The sequence below is a fragment of the Macaca thibetana genome, chromosome 16 (assembly GCF_024542745.1).
Source record: "Macaca thibetana thibetana isolate TM-01 chromosome 16, ASM2454274v1, whole genome shotgun sequence".
Classification (NCBI taxonomy): Eukaryota; Metazoa; Chordata; class Mammalia; order Primates; family Cercopithecidae; genus Macaca; species Macaca thibetana.
In genome coordinates, this window is record NC_065593.1 from 16199481 (window position 1) to 16215969 (window position 16489).

General features: G+C 48.4%; 2 protein-coding genes across 2 annotated transcripts in view; one reads left to right on the forward strand and one right to left on the reverse strand.

Moving 5' to 3' along the window:
- The window catches only part of ZNF232 (zinc finger protein 232), a 129821-nt gene extending 117254 nt beyond the window's left edge, over positions 1-12567 (forward strand). The window contains exons 2-5 of the mRNA XM_050765360.1: positions 6140-6254; positions 8175-8649; positions 8993-9119; positions 11770-12567. Coding sequence (XP_050621317.1) covers positions 6232-6254; positions 8175-8649; positions 8993-9119; positions 11770-12479 — 1335 coding nt within the window. The 5' untranslated portion in view covers positions 6140-6231 and the 3' untranslated portion in view covers positions 12480-12567. The remainder of the gene's footprint in view (positions 1-6139; positions 6255-8174; positions 8650-8992; positions 9120-11769) is intronic.
- The window catches only part of ZFP3 (ZFP3 zinc finger protein), a 100409-nt gene that overhangs the window by 63105 nt on the left and 20815 nt on the right, over positions 1-16489 (reverse strand). Inside the window, exons 3-5 of the transcript XR_007720443.1 lie at positions 5937-6720; positions 4474-4540; positions 366-3761 (exon numbers count right to left, since the gene is read on the reverse strand). The gene's annotated coding sequence lies outside the window, so the exon portion shown is untranslated. The remainder of the gene's footprint in view (positions 1-365; positions 3762-4473; positions 4541-5936; positions 6721-16489) is intronic.

The following is a 16489-nucleotide window of genomic DNA, read 5'->3' on the forward strand; positions in this document are numbered from 1 at the left end:
AACCCGGGAGGCGGAGCTTGCAGTGAGCTGAAATCTGGCCACTGCACTCCAGCCTGGGCGACAGAGCGAGACTCCGTCTCAAAAAAAAAAAAAAAAACACAAAACAAAAAAAAAACACACAGCCATCCTCAAACAGTGGCACTAAGAGAGCACTGTAACACCCCCTCTGGGGCTTTGGGGTCACAGGCACCCCCACTTGGGCACCACCACAGACCCCAAATGGAGCTTGCTCCTGAAGCTGCCCAGAGCAGCCAGCTAGATCCTGCAGTCATTTGCTCATGCCTGCTCTGGTCACAGGCCCCACATAGAGCTTGCTCGTGCTGGTGCCGGTAGTGGCCAGCCAGATCCTGCACTTGCTTGCTTACCTGCACACTCCTGCAAGAGGCTGAGCGCAGTGGGCTGAGTAAACAGGGTGTGCCCCGTCCTGAGTCCCACGAAGGAATCAAGGAAAAAAATCCTGCATCAATAGGAAATAAGACTGTCACTACCATCCCTGAGGGAGCGAGTGCATGACTGTGGTAGAATAAGTGAATGCTAGCCAATAATCTGCCAATATAGTCCACTTGTCTTTTTTTTTTTTCCTGAGATGGAGTCCCACTCTGTTGCCTAGGCTAGAGTGCAGTGGCATGAACTTGGCCCACTGCAACCTCTGCCTCCGGGTCAAGTGATTCTCCTGCCTCAGCCTCCTGAGGAGCTGGGATTACAGGTGCAAGCCGGTACACCCAGCTAATTTTTGTAGTTTTGGTAGAGACAGCGTTCCACCATGTTGGCCAGCCTGGTCTCAAATTCCTGGTTATCTGCCTGCCTTGGCCTCCCAAAGTCCTGGGATTACAGGTGTGAGCCACTGCACCCAGCCTCACCTGTCTTGATTTTTAATGCCCTTAGAGTGAGGCCACCATTATCTCTTGCTTGTACTATTACCACAGCCTCCTAACATGCCTCCCTGATTCCAACCCTTCTCTACAGGGCAGCTGGAATGATCTTCCTTTAGAACAAATCTGATAGTGCCACCCCCTCTCTGAATTTCCACAGTGATTTCCCACTACAGCCTGAAGTCCAAAGTCCTTAATGTGACATACATATTCTGATGCAACCCCATTTATCCACTTGTGCCATAAATATTTACTGAGCTTTTTTTTTTTTTTTTTTTTTTTTTTTCTGAGACAGAGTCTCGCTCTGTCACCCAGGCTGGAGTGCAGTGGTACAATCTTGGCTCACTGCAACCTCTGCCTCCCGGGTTCAAGTGATTCTTTTGCTTCAGCCTACTGAGTAGCTGGGATTACAGGCATGTGCCACCACACCCGGCTAATTTTTGTATTTTTAGTAGAGAGGGTGTTTCACCATGTTGGTCAGGCTGGTCTTGAACTCCTGACCTCGTGATCCACCCGCGTCAGCCTCCCAAAGTGCTGGGATTAGAGGCGTGAGCCACTTCGCCCAACATTATCGAGCATTTAATATGTGTTAAGCATTGGGTGCTACAAAGCAGGGTGAGCATAAATGGACAAGTCTCTGGCCGGACGGAGGTTATAATTGCAGAAGAGAAACTAATGGAGGTTATAATTGTAGAAGAGAAACTAATTAGAATCATTAATAAAGTTGCAACCATAATAAATGCCTAAAAGGAGAGGCATATGATACTACAGTGGGGAGTCTGACCTAGTTGGGGAAGGGTTTCTGCAAAGTACTTACCTTTCCTTCCTATTATTTACCCATGAACTCTCTGCAGTTCCCCAAGAATGCAGGCACCGCCCTCCTGCCCTGTGACCATTCCACGAGATGTTCCCTCTGTCAAGATTGCTCCCTCCGTACCTAGCTCCATTATTTTCTAGTACTTGGTATGTGTTGGGTACCGTGATAAGCACTTAACATCGATTTTCTCTTGTATTTACCTCAGTGAGTGCAACTGTTAACCCTGTTTTATAAATAAGAAACTACGCTTTAGAAAGGCAAATTTGCTCAAAGACTCACAACTAGTAAGTGAAGAAACGAATTCAAAATCCCGGTGAGCCCGACTCGAAAGCGGTCTCGGCGGCACAGTCTTGTGTCTCCCAATTCCTTCCTGTCCAGGCCTCACGTAGCCGCCCGTCTTTCCTGACCGACACCTGGTGACGGTCTACTGCCTCCACGGGCCACGGCCATGGCAAGGTAGCAAGTGTAACTTGTCCCCTGCCCCACGAGGCTGAGCTCTTCCCGGACAGGGACTGGCCTTTTCCCTTTGGTCAGCTCCGTGACTCCGGGTAGACGCCCCTCAGACGCCACGCGCGACGGTGGCTCACGTGGGCCAGAAGTGTTCCCCTTCTCCCCCCCACGGCTTTTCTAGGAAAGCAGGAGGACTCGGTTCGACTCCATGGTGCGCGCCCCAGCCCCGTGAAGCCGGGAGTGGTGAGGCGGCCCGCCCGCAGCCGGGCAGTCAGTGACGGCGCGCAGAGAGCCCGCAGGCGGAAAGTCCTCGCAGTGAGCATCTCGAGCGAGGCCTACGACCCCTCATCATGACTACTAGTTGGGGCGGGGACGGCATGGGCACGGCCGCCAAGGTAGCGCCGAGTCGGGGGAAGACTGATGGGCGCCTGGAGACAAGCTCCCACAGAGGCCGCGTATTTGGAGCTGGGAGCCGGGGCCCGCCCATCCCGGTGAGTCGCTAGCTGTCTCCTCCGCCTGGTCTCCGTGCCTTGCGCCCCCAGCGCCGTCCAGCCCTGCAGCTTTGAGGCCCTTCCGGCGCACGCACCCCGCCCGGATCCCCTGGCGCTGCCCCGGGAGGCTCTGCCTAGCCCGGCGCCTCGAGGACCCGGGCCTCAGTGGCCAAAGGCGGCGTGGGGTGCGCCCAGGCCCTGCCCCTGGGAGGCTGGACCGCCAGTCCGCGCATGAGGCCATCTGCGAGGCACGAGTGCAGGAGAGTGAAGGAGACCGGGGCTTGCTGGGTAAGGACCTCCTTCAGTGAATGGAAGGTTATTCATGAGGCCTTCTGACACTCCAGAAACGGAATTTCTCCAGGGTTTGATGAGTATCAGGGTGGTGGTTTCTTGAGTTTTGAACAGGCATCACAAATAAATCCCTCTGGAATTTTTTCTGCATCTGTTCCGTTTTGAGTTTTGTGTGTGTGTTTTTGGAGACGGAATCTTGCTCTGTTGCCCAGGCTGGAGTGCAGTGGCGCGATCTCAGCTCACTGTAACTTCCACCTCCCGGGTTAAAGCTATTCTCCTGCCTCAGCCTCCCAAGTAGCTGGGATTACAGGTGCCCACCACCACGCCAGGCTAATTTTGTATTTTTAGTAGAGATAAGGTGTCACCATGTTGGCCAGGCTGGTCTTGAACTCTTGACCTCAGGTGATCCACTGGCCTCGGCTTCTCAAAGTGCTTGGATTACAGGCGTGAGCCACTGCACATGGCCAGAACTCAGTCCTTATAGAACATCAGAGAATCCATACAGGTGAGAGGTCTTATAAATGCAGTGGGTGTGGGAAAGATTTGAGGGGTAATTCACAACTTATTCAGCATCAAAGAATTCACAGTGGAAACTTTACGAATGCAACGAATGTTCAAAGACTTGTCATCAGACCTTATTCAACATCATAGAATTCATACTGGAGGAAAGCCCTGTGAACGTGACAAGCATGGGAAAGCCTTCAGATGGAGCTCAGACCTTGTGAGGCATCTGGAAATTCATATTGGAGATAAAGTTTTGGAATGTAGTGAGCATGGAAGAATTTTCAATCAGAGCTCAGGTCTAATACAGCATCAAAGAAACCAAACAGAATCATAACCCTAGGAAGACAGTAATGATAAAGATGTCAGTATGTCCATATAGGAAGAGAGGAGGAGAGTTTGTTTTTTGTCATAACTGCTTGGAAAATTCTAAGCTTCCTAAGAGCTAATTTTCATCTGATTCAGTGTATACTACTTAGTCTCAGGTCATGTGCAGATATGTCCTCCCCAAATGCTTACCACAAGATAAATCAGAAATCTTGACTGGAATAAGCTTCTAGTTCCATTTCACCCCTTTATCGTCAGAGGTTCCACACCACAGGAAAATCTTGTAAATGGTGGAAGCTGCATAAAGCACCATCATCATCACAAAACGGTGTCCTTGTGTCTCCTGTTTAGCAGCACTGGGAATCTAATAGCTTTCCCCTTGTCTTTTTTTCCTTATTATGAATTGTGCCAGGGGAACAGTAAAATGGCTATGATATCCTGAACTCTAGGGTGGATGTCTTTCTGGGACAGAATCTAATCCAAAAGTCTGCAAATGGACTTGAGATTTTCACATTAGTATACATGTCAATATGTAGTTTAGGGAGTTTGCGTTATTCCTCCATTCCTAGCAAAATTAGACACAGAAGCAGCTAATTAAATCAGGAAAGGGAAATTGATGGTAAGTCCTAAGACCCATTGTCTTCTTTCACATAAAAGTGGAAGTTGTGATTCAATCTATTCTGTAGGATTTGAAAGTATAATGGCACATTGAAGTCTGACATACCGAAATCCAGGCTCTGTCAATTTCATCTCTGTGACTTTTATTGTTTCTGAGTCTTGATTTTTCTCATCTGTAAAATCAAGATAATGACATTAATACAGTCCCCTGTGGGGCAACTGTGAAGACTAAATGAGACATTTTCATTAAGTTCCTAGCATAGTTCTAGACACACAGTAGACATTCAACAAATGATAACTAATTTTATCCATAGCTCCTACATGCAGTAATTATCAATGGCACTTTGAAGGAAAAAATATATCCCCCAACCATGACCTTGAGGATTACAAGATTCTGCACTTCTTGATCCTACTTGATGTCAGAAGGGGCTTGGCCCAGTATAAGTAAATTGCAAGGATTTGGAGCGGGGGGTGTTATGCACATTTTCAAGGATACTATATCTTGGAGAAACAAATTTAATAATCTGAGAACTACACAGTTGAATAACAATTTTTCCTGGAGAGACTAGGATTAAGCTATTTTATAAAAGTATTGAGAGAAAAACTATTTTATAAAAGGATTGAGAGACTGGATCAATCAATATCCTGCAAATCTGATAGTGAGATAAATTTATTTTTAATTAGTTTTTTTTTTTTTTTTTTTTTTTTTGAGACGGAGTCTCGCTCTGTAGCCCAGGCTGGAGTGCAGTGGCACGATCTCAGCTCATTGCAACCTCTGCTTCCCGGGTTCAAACGATTCTCCTGTCTCCTGAGTAGTGGGGACTACAGTCGCCTGCCACCACGCCGGGCTAACCTTTTTGTGTTTTTTTTTGTTGTTTTTTTTTTTTTTTTTTTTTTGAGACGGAGTCTCGCTCTGTCGCCCAGACTGGAGTGCAGTGGCGCGATCTCGGCTCACTGCAAGCTCCGCCTCCCGGGTTCACGCCATTCTCCTGCCTCAGCCTCCCGAGTAGCTGGGACTACAGGCGCCCACAACCGCGCCCGGCTAATTTTTTTTTGTATTTTTAGTAGAGACGGGGTTTCACCGTGGTCTCGATCTCCTGACCTTGTGATCCGCCCGCCTCGGCCTCCCAAAGTGCTGGGATTACAGGCGTGAGCCACCGCGCCCGGCCTTTTTGTATTTTTAATAGAGACAGGGTTTCACCATGTTGGCCACCGCGTCTCAAAAAAAAAAAAAATTTTTTTTTTAAATTAAAAATAAACAAAAAAACACCAACTCCTATTTCCCCCATCGCAATAAAATCAACCTTAGAATTCTTTTTTCTCCTCCCCTCCCCGTACCCGGCCAGTGGTTGGTTGGGGAATATTTTTTTCGTGGAGGGGACCGTCTTCCTCAGCTGTGACCCTCTCATCAGGTCTGGGAAGTGGTAACTGGAAAATAGAACTCCTGGAGAAGTGTTACCACAGACCATGCACAAGGCCAGAATTTCCCTGACATCTGTCCGCCAGCACCGCCCTTTCAGGTACAACTCCACAAGAGACCCGCCAAACTTGGTGAAGTCACCCGCTTACAGGGCTCGCTCTCCACCTGAGCAAGGACTGCAATTCCCAGGGTCCTCCAGGGCATCTGGCCGCGCCATTCCAGTCGTGCAGGCGGCGCGCTCTTCCCCGCTCCGCTCAAGTACGGGAACCGGTTCCCCGGCTCCCAGCCTCTCGGCAGCGCCCACGCGCCTGGGCCGAAGTGCGCGAGCGGAAGCGGTCGGCGCGGAGGCTTCTGGGAGATGGAGGCCGAGGCTGCGACCTGCGCAGGCGCAAACCTGCAGCTGGGGTGAGGGCTGGAAGTGGCGCGGTTCGCGGCAGCGCCCCGATGGAACCTCCTGGTCCTGTGAGGTGAGTGTTGGCGGCGGCTTCCCCGAGGTCCACCTCGCGGCTTGGCTTTTGCCCGTCCCGCAGGCAGCGGCGGCTGTGCATTGAGCGGGCCTGGCAGGCAGCTCCGCGGGCGTGTGTGGAGAGGGGTTTGGGTTGCCCACGGTGCCCGCGCTGCGCTGCCCTCGCGTTGCGTCACGTGCCGTGGAGGGGGGTCTTGATGTCCTTCTAATCTTTTCTCGAGACCCCTGGGTAGGGAGTGAAGGGTGGGAGGGGGAGTTGTACCTGGCCTGGACGACGGCCTCCTTCCCGCGCTCCCGGGCGGGCACCTGCCCCAGGCCGGGGTAGAGAAGTTTTGCTGGGGCCAGCGCCGCCGGGCATCACCGTGGGAGACACGAGCTCCGCGTTTTTCTTCGCGCCTCCTTTGTCTTCGGCCAGCGGTCCCTCTTTGTGCTCCTTTCGTGGCCTCTGATGCGTCCCACCTCCTTCCCTGTGTGAAAGGAAAATAAAATCTCAGGACCCCAAACTTACTATGCCAAAGGGAAAAGTTAAGCTTGGAAACTGAGTCACGAAAAAAAAACTGCTTTTCCTTTTGTTCCTAAACCGATAGCTGCAAGATAGAAAGCAACATATGCCCCCAGGTGACCTCCCTCACCCTGGCAATGTAAATGAACAGCCCAGCTTCACCGGACAAGACTAGAAATGCTTCCTCCACCCACCCGGAGACGAAACTATTTGACTTCTTCCTCTACTCTAGATCTACTTTATCTTGTGGAAAATGCAGATGTACTGAGCACCAGACAAATTCATAATTGACTTCCTCTTTTCACGTGCAACAGGTGAACTCAGCTCTAATCAAATCCTCACAAGAATGTGGCCACTTACCTCACTACATATCCCCCCTCTTCTTTACTCCTTCCCCTCCTTTGCCAGCTTTCTCCCCATTAAATTGAAGCCCTCAAAACCCTCGGTGGTAAAAGTGCGGGCCACGGATCTTACTGTGGCTTGTGTGTCTTTTTCCTGGGTGCATCCTCAACCTTAGCAAAGTAACCCCTAAATTGGTTGAGATCTATCTCAGATGCTTTTGTGGTTTACACCTGTTAGATTCCTTGACGCAGGTCACTGTACCCGAGTTTTGTTCATACCTGCCCCTTAATAGGGCTTCTGCGTTTGAATGAGATCCGACTCCGTAGAGGGGACTTAACGTTTTTCTTTTGCTGAAACTGCTACTTCAGAAAGTTTTTAAAGCAGGGAGGAGCCTCCCCAGCAAACCCCACCTTGCAGTGAAAGCTGCTGGGCTCTGGGCTCTGCATCTGGAAACTTGGGTTTTGCTTCAAACTTGTTTCTTCCCAATAATCATTTCTTCCCATAGGCCCCCACAACTTTTTTTTCCTTGATATTTTTTCCTGTTAATGGCATTTATTTAGTTGTATTGTAGAAAACCACTTTACATTCCCGTCTCTACAACAAGGCAAGTTTCTCAAAAGCATTGACGTAGTACATCAGAATTCTCGGGAGGGGTGGAAGAAAAAGCCGGACTAAGGGGTATATATAGTACAGAGTTTGGCTCTTTGTAGTGCTGAGTATATGTTTAATGAATCAAAAAAAGAAGAGGCCAGGCATGGTGACTCATGCCTGTAATCCTACCACTTTGGGAGGCCGAGGCGGGTGGATCACCTGAGGTCAGGAGTTCAAGACCAGCCTGGCCAATATGGCAAAACCCTGTCCCTACTGAAAATACAAAAAAATTAGCTGGGCGTGGTGGTGGGCGCCTGTAATCCCAGCTACTCGGGAGGCTGAGGTAGGAGAATCTCTAGAACCCTGGGGGTGGAGGTTGCAGTGAGCTGAGATCGTGCCACTGCACTCCAGCCTGGGTAACAGAGTGAGACTCTGTCTCAAAAAAAAAAAAAAGAAGAGGAGGAATGATTTCTTCTTATGTTACAGGGGGCCCTTGCAATATTCCAGCTGGTATGAGCCTTCTGCAGAGCTAGTCCAGACTAGAACGGCTGTATCACTAACAGCAGCTGAAACTCTGGCCCTTCAGGGTACACGGGGACAAGAGAAGATTATGATGATGGAACCAAAGGAAGAGGAAGAGTCTTGTGAGTATGAGACCAGGCTACCTGGGAACCACTCTACCAGTCAAGAGATCTTCCGCCAACGCTTCAGGCATCTCCGCTACCAGGAGACTCCTGGTCCCCGGGAGGCCTTGAGCCAGCTACGGGTACTCTGCTGTGAGTGGCTAAGGCCAGAGAAACACACGAAGGAGCAGATCCTGGAGTTCCTGGTGCTGGAACAATTCTTGACCATCCTGCCTGAGGAGCTCCAGTCGTGGGTGCGGGGACATCACCCTAAGAGTGGAGAGGAGGCTGTGACTGTGCTGGAAGATTTAGAGAAAGGACTTGAACCAGAGCCGCAGGTGGGAAGGGGGATTTGGTCTGTTATGGGAGCCAGATCAATGACCTTCAGGCTGGACAGAGGGGCAGCAGTAGGGGGAGTTGCCAAGGTCAAACCTCTCTTGGGCCAGGTAGAGCAGTTAATGTGTGTTTCTGTGTCTGTCTTTTCCGCCCTTGAGCCCTGAATGAGAAAGAGACTCTAGCTCCTTTTCCTTCCCTTGTGCTGACTCCGAGGAGGCTCCCTAAAGTCTTCTTGGAAGCTTTGGTACAAGGAGAGTCACATCTGCAAGTGTCCAGGCAGGGGACAGAAACCACACTAGTAATTTGAAGAAAATTTAAAACTGAGTGGTGCCTGATCACCTCCAGGTCCCAGGCCCTGCACATGGACCTGCACAGGAAGAGCCATGGGAGAAGAAGGAATCTCTGGGAGCAGCCCAGGAAGCACTGAGCATCCGGCTCCAGACTAAGGAGACCCAGCCTTTCCCAAAGAGTGGTGAGGAGCAGGATTCTGTGGGGAGGGAGAGGAGAAAGAGGGACGATAAAGGGCACAGTACCTAGTACCTGTAAAGGGTAAATAGTAGTAGGCACTTAAATGTTTGGTATCATCACAGCCTTACAATTTTTATCTCTTAGGTGAGAGACTTTGCCTGTTTCATCACTCGTAAAATTAGGAGTAAGAATAACCTGCCTCATAAGATAGCTCTGAGGATGAAGCTGAACTTGGGTCATATCTGGATATAAAGCCTGGCCAGTGTCTCTTAACTTTAGAGAGCCCTAAATCAGGACCAGGAAATAGTTCATTCACTTATGCCTTATCATCTTCACTGCACTTAACTCCTAGTTTATAATAACTCTGCCCTGAGCTAGAGGCCAGCCTTGAGATCCTTTTTTTTTTTTAACTCCTAAGGCCTCGCAAAACACACTTTTTAAGCCATAGAGCACTCCTATGTGAGATACAGCCTGTCATCACCTTTACCACCTCTTCCTCATGTAAACAGCCCTATTTGAGGCCGAGACGGGCAGATCACAAGGTCAGGAGATCGAGACCATCCTGGCTAACACGGTGAAACCCCGTCTCTACTAAAAAACATAAAAAAAACTAGCCGGGCGAGGTGGCGGGCGCCTGTAGTCCCAGCTCCTCGGGAGGCTGAGGCAGGAGAATGGCGTAAACCCGGGAGGCGGAGCTTGCAGTGAGCTGAGATCCGGCCACTGCACTCCAGCCTGGGCGACAGAGCGAGACTCCGTCTCAAAAAAAAAAAAAACAGCCCTATTTGAAACTCTCTTATGTGTGCCCTCACCTTCTACCCTTCAGATTCACTACAGAAACTTCCTTCTTGGCCTGCATACATACCCGCAAACAACCTCTCCTCTCTGCCAGTGGCAAACACTAGACTTAGAGCCTCAGGAGTGTGAACTCTCCTTGTTGACCTCTGTAGCATCGTGACCGTATTGTGAATATGCTGCTAACCAAAAAGAGTCTACTTGATATTTGCTTTTACACCATAACCCCTCCCCGACACCACTATCACCAAACCAAGGCATTTGAAAAAATCAAATTCTTGTTAGTTACAAAATGGGAAAAAATAGAAATGGAGATTAATTAGATTCTGTCCCAAAAGTATGTTTCTACTTCTTAGCTCTTCTTTCTTCTTTGCCTTTTTTTCAGACTTTTTCTTGTCTCCTTTACTTCTGTTTAGTAAGCCTGTATTCATTTATCACTTTTATTACTTTACTTTCAAAAAGAAGCTAGCTATTGTGTGATTTTTTTTTCTCTATAGCAAGCATATTTCAGATTTTTTTAACCACAACATTTAACCTGAAAAAATGAATTTTTAAAAATCAAATGATCTTGGCTGGGCACAGTGGCTCACACCTAGAATCCCAGCACTTTGGGAGGCTGAGGCAGGCAGATCACTTGGGGTCAGGAGTTCAAGACCAGCCTGGCTAACATGGTGAAACCCCGTCTCTACTAAAAATACAAAAATTAGACGGGTGTGGTGGTACGTGCCTGTAATCCCAGCTACTGGGGAGGCTGAGGCATGAGAATCACTTTAACCAGGGAAATGGAAGTTGCAGTGAGCCAAGATTATGCCACTACACTCCAGCCTGGGTGACAGAAAAAAAAAAAAAAAAAGTCAAATGACATTGAGTTATCTTAAAGCAATTGGTTTCTGTTCTCCTTAGGCTATAGGGAGTGTTACAACAGATAAAACATAAAATGTGCTATGGACATTTAAAAACAAAAAGGCAACGCACTCTTTTTCCCTTTTTAAGGAAGAGAAAGGCAGAAAGCACCAAGCAGATAGGAGGCAGGGAGCTGGAAGTCCTTTTGGTAAAGGAAGCAGTTAGTTGAGGATCCTGTAAAGAGACTATAGATTTATGCACCTGGGAAATGGATGGGCAGAGGTGAAGGTTGCAGAGCCAGGAAGGGCACGGTTTTTTTGCCTTTAGAAACCTCCCTTTTCCTTAACCCTAATGATTCTTGTTTTTCCCTTTCTTCACACCATCACTCCCTGATTCCTTGAAAATATGAAAAATCCTAAAAAAAGACCATGCATTTGTAATTGCCTTCATTTTTTCTTTTTTTCTTTTTTTTTTTTTTTTTGAGACGGAGTCTTGCTCTGTCGCCCAGGCTGGAGTGCAGCGGCGCGATCTTGGCTCACTGCAAGCTCCGCTTCCCGGGTTCATGCAATTCTCCTGCCTCAGCCTCCCGAGGAGCTGGGACTACAGGCGCCCGCCACCACGCCTGGCTAACTTTTTGTATTTTTAGTAGAGACGGGGTTTCACTGTGTTAGCCAGGATGGTCTCGATCTCCTGACCTCGTGATCCGCCTGCCTCAGCCTCCCAGAGTGCTGGAATTACAGGCGTGAGCCACCGTGTCCGGCTTGCCTTCATTTTTTCAATAAAACTTCTTTAGTGCTTCATTATGGAGAAATTAGGGGGAAAAAAGCAGATAAATGGGAGAAATTAAAAAGCAGAAACCCTCTAATCTGTAACATAGTCCCATCACCAAGAGTTAACCGTTGGTAATATCCAAGTAAATATTCTTCCAGTCTTTGTCATATATATAGTAGTTTTGAAGTATTTTTTTTCATTCCAGAAATGTAAATTTTAATCTAAGTGTCATTTCTTCATACATCCAGAACAGGTGTATTTACATTTTCTGTCAGTTGTTACAGAAGATGGCCCAGAGCCCAAGGACAAAGGATCATTGCCACCACCAGCCATTACTGAAGCGGAATCACAGGTGTTCTCAGAAAAACTTGCTACTGACACCTCTACATTTGAAGCTACCTCTGAGGGTGCCTTACAACTGCAGCAGAGAAATCCCAAAGCGGAGACACTGAGGTGGTCCCCTGCCCAGGGGAAAAGTTTCAGGCAGATGGTTGTCACCCATAAGGAAATTCCCACAGGGAAGAAAGACCATGAATGTAGTGAATGTGGTAAAACCTTCATTTATAACTCACATCTTGTTGTCCACCAGAGAGTTCATTCTGGAGAGAAACCCTATAAGTGTAGTGACTGTGGGAAAACTTTCAAACAGAGCTCAAACCTCGGTCAGCATCAGAGAATTCATACAGGAGAGAAACCCTTCGAATGTAACGAATGTGGGAAGGCCTTCAGGTGGGGTGCTCATCTTGTTCAGCATCAGAGGATTCACTCAGGAGAGAAGCCCTATGAGTGTAATGAGTGTGGGAAGGCCTTTAGTCAAAGCTCCTATCTCAGTCAGCATCGGAGAGTTCACAGTGGAGAGAGACCTTTTATATGTAAAGAATGTGGGAAAGCTTATGGATGGTGCTCAGAACTCATTAGACATCGGAGAGTTCATGCCAGAAAAGAGCCTTCCCATTGAATTGAAGGGGAGAACGTCTCCAGACAGGATTCTACATCGGTCTAATCTACTTTAGGACTGGATCCCATAAAAGTTATAAGCTCCTTAAGATTTTTCCTGTGTCTTTCTTGATTTAGGAAAAACTGTTTACTTAGTTCTGCCTGTAGATCATCCCTTCATGTCCTTTGATTAAGATACTGATATTCATTAGGACGCCTTTGGCTGCAAGTAGTAGCCAAGTTGGTTTACTTCTCCTTTCTAGCATGATCTGCCTAGTTTGCCTACCAATAATGTCTACTTAATTATAATATTTTTTTTTTGAGATGGAGTCTTGCTCTCTCTCCAGGCTGGAGTGCAGTGGCATGATCTCAGCTCACTGCAACCTCCACCTCCTGGGTTCAAGCGATCCTCCTGCCTCAGCCTCCCAAGTAGCTGGGACTACAGGCGTGTGCCACCACGCCCAGCTAATTTTTTGTATTTTTAGTAGAGATGGGGTTTCACCATATTGGTCAGGCTGGTCTCAATCTCTTGACCTCATGATCTGCCCACCTCTGCCTCCCAAAGTGCTGGGATTACAGGCCTGAGCCACGATGCCTGGCTACTTCATTAGAGTTTTTTTTTTTTTTTTTGAGATGGAGTCTCGCTCTGTAGCCCAGGCTGGAGTGCAGTGGTGCAGTCTCGGCTCACTGCAAGCTCCGCCCCCCCGGGTTCACGCCATTCTCCTGCCTCAGCCTCCTGAGTAGCTGGGACTACAGGTGCGTGCCACCACGCCCGGCTAATTTTTTTGTATTTTTAGTAGAGACGGGGTTTCACCGTGTTAGGATGGTCTTGAACTCCTGACTTCATGATCCACCCACCTCGGCCTCCCAAAGTGCTGGGATTACAAGCGTGAGCCACCGTGCCTGTCCTTCATTAGAATTTTTAACCTGGCACTGAGCAGCTGCTCGAGAAGTGTTATATTTGTATTTATTGTGAATGGGGCTTTGGTCTGGCTCTCCCGCTTTTTTTTTTGTTGGTAGAGATGGAGTCTCACTGTGTTGCCCAAGCTGGTGCCAAACTCCTGGTCTCAAGCAGTCCTCCTGCCTTGGCCTTCCAAAGTATGGGGATTACAGGCATGAGCTGCACTGCCTGACCAGTTCTGGCCTTTTCTCAGACCTGCTCAGACAGGGTCACATCTGCAAGTGTCCAGGCAGGGAACAAAAACCACACTAGTAATTTGAAGAAAATTTAAAGAAGTAACTAGTAAAAGGATTATCTGCTAAAGGGAATAAAGAGATCTCTAAAGAGGCCGGGCACGGTGGCTCACGCCTGTAATCCCAGCACTTTGGGAGGCCGAGATGGGCAGATCATGAGGTCAGGAGATTGAGACCATCCTGGCTAACATGGTGAAACCCCATCTCTACTAAAAATACAAAAATTAGCCAGGCGCAGTGGCGGGCACCTGTAGTCCCAGCTACACGGGAGGCTGAGGCAGGAGAATGGCGTGAACCCGGGAGGCGGAGCTTGCAGTGAGTGGAGATCGCACAACTGCACTCCAGCCTGGGCAACAGAGCGAGACTCCCTCTCAAAAAGAAAAAAAAAAAAAAGATCTCTAAAGAATATAGGGGCTGGGCGCGGTGGCTCATGCCTGTAATCCCAACACATTGAGAGGCTGAGGCAGGTGAACCACTTGAGGTCAGGAGTTTGAGACTAACCTGGCCAACATGGTGAAACCCCATCTCTACTAAAAATACAAAAAAAATCCGGGCATGGTGGTGGCAGGCGCCTATAATTCAGGTGGCTGAGGTAGGAGAATTGCCTAAACCTGGGAGGCAGAGGTTGCTGTGAGCCGAGATCGTGCCACTGCACTCCAGCCTGGGTGACAGAGTGAGACTCCATCTCAAACAAACCAAAAGAATATAGGAATAGGCCAGGCATGATGGCTCACTCCTGTAATCCCAGCACACTGGGAGGCTGAGGTGGGCAGATGGCTTGAACCCCGGAGTTTAAGACCAGCCTGAGCAACATGGTGAAACCCCATCTCTACAAAAAGATACAAAAAATTAGCCAGGTATGGTGGTGCGTGCCTAGAGTCCCAGCTACTTGGGAGGCTGAGGAGGGAGAATCACCTGAGCCCGGGAGGTTGAGGCTACAGTAAAGTCATGATCACACCACTGCACACCAGCCTATGTGACGGAGTGAGACCCTGTGTCAAAAAATACAGGAATAGCAGAAAAGGGAACAGCTAATTCTCAAGAAGCAAACTTAGAAGAGCCCACACCCCCCTGACCAGGATTGAAATTGACACTTTATTGTGTAGGGTGTGGCTTTTCCCGTGTTGTGCTAGAGCCAGTCTGTACAGGCTGGCCAGAGCCAGTTTCGCACATCGCTTCCCAAGTCTGCATTGAAATCAGCCATGGTGGGAGTATTCACACCATAGAAATCAGCAAACAGCAAAACCAAAAAGGTTTTGAACTACTTGTTAGCTATTTGTTAAATGTCTGCCAACACAAGTCAGGCCCAGTAGCAGGTACCTATGGTCCCAGCTACTTGGGAGGCTGAGGTGGTCCAGCCTGGGCAACATAGCAAAATCCTACCTAAAAATTAAAAAAAACCTTTTTTAGTGTGCCTATCGTATAGAGTGCAAGGGACAAATGCATTCGATGCGGCTGGAGAGAGGATGTTTATCAGAGATCAAGGCCTTTTAAGCCAGGTAAGGGATTTTGAATTTAAGAGCAGTGGGGAGCTATTACTAGGGAGTGACACCGTCAGTTACTCAGTTGTGTACTTCAGAAAGATCACTTCATCTACAGTGTGGAAAACTGCAAACAGACTCCTATTAGGAGACTTGTGGTAACCTCCAAGTAATATGGCTACCTAAACTGAGGGAGTGACCACGGGGATGTGGAAGAGGAGACAGATTTGAAAAGTATGAAGGGGGCAAGATCAGTAGGACTTTTGGGGGTAGATCTGACTGCCAGGCAGAAACCAGCTCACCCTCCCTCAGTTTATGCTTCAAGCCAAACAGTGCAAATGGCTCCAAGTTTTCCTCCCAAGAGCCTTAGGCTCTGTCCAGCAGCCCCATTCTACAGGCCTTTCTCAGGCACCTGCCTCTGCACACACCCAAGAGGACCCTGAGGCCAGAGGTGGCAGAGTGGCTGCCCTACAGACAGTGTGGCCGTAAGCCCTGGAGGGAGGGAGGAGAGCTGCAAACCAGGGAGCACATGGAAACGGGGAAGCTTTGGGCTTAGTGTTAAGGGAGTCAGTCTCCTCTTCTTCCAGCCACCCGAAAATTACTGAAGCAGTGTTGTAACTGTACTGCTAACTTTCAGAAGGAGGCTTTATATTGCAGTGTTACGGATGAAGAAACAGACTAAAATAGATTAAATAATTTGTCCAAGGCCACATAATTGATAAGTGACAGAGCCAAGATCTGAACCTAAATATGATTTCAAAGCCTGTGCACATGGTACTCTTTACTCAGAGCTGCAGGGAAGAGAAGGGGGGCTTTTGCATTTCTAACTTGAACTGTGGAGCAGAGAAAGCCAAACTCACTGTCCCAGTCAGCACTGCTTCCCAGACAGATGAGTGCTTGGTCCCACCGATGAGACTATCTCTGCTGCCCAGGAACCAATGCAAAGTTTAACTAAATTGAAAATTAAATGTAACTGGATGGGCAGAGTGGCTCATGCCTGTAATCCCAGCACTTTGGGAGGCCGAGGCGGGTGGATCACCTGAGCTCAGGAGTTTGAGACCAGCCTGGCCAACATGGTGAAAACCCATCTCTAGTAAAATTACAAAAAATTAGCTGGGTATGATGGCGGGCGCCTGTAATTCCAGCTACTCGGGAGGCTGAGGCAGGAGGATCCCTTGAACCCGGGAGGCGGAGGTTGCAGTGAGCCGAGCTCACACCACTGCACTCCAGCCTGGACAACGAGCGAAACTCCGTCTCAAAATAATAGATTAAATGTAATTAATTCTTGTTAATTAATTCTGCAAATTAATGCTGTCACCTTAATTGCTTAATGGAACAATGAGAAATGAAGGTCTTT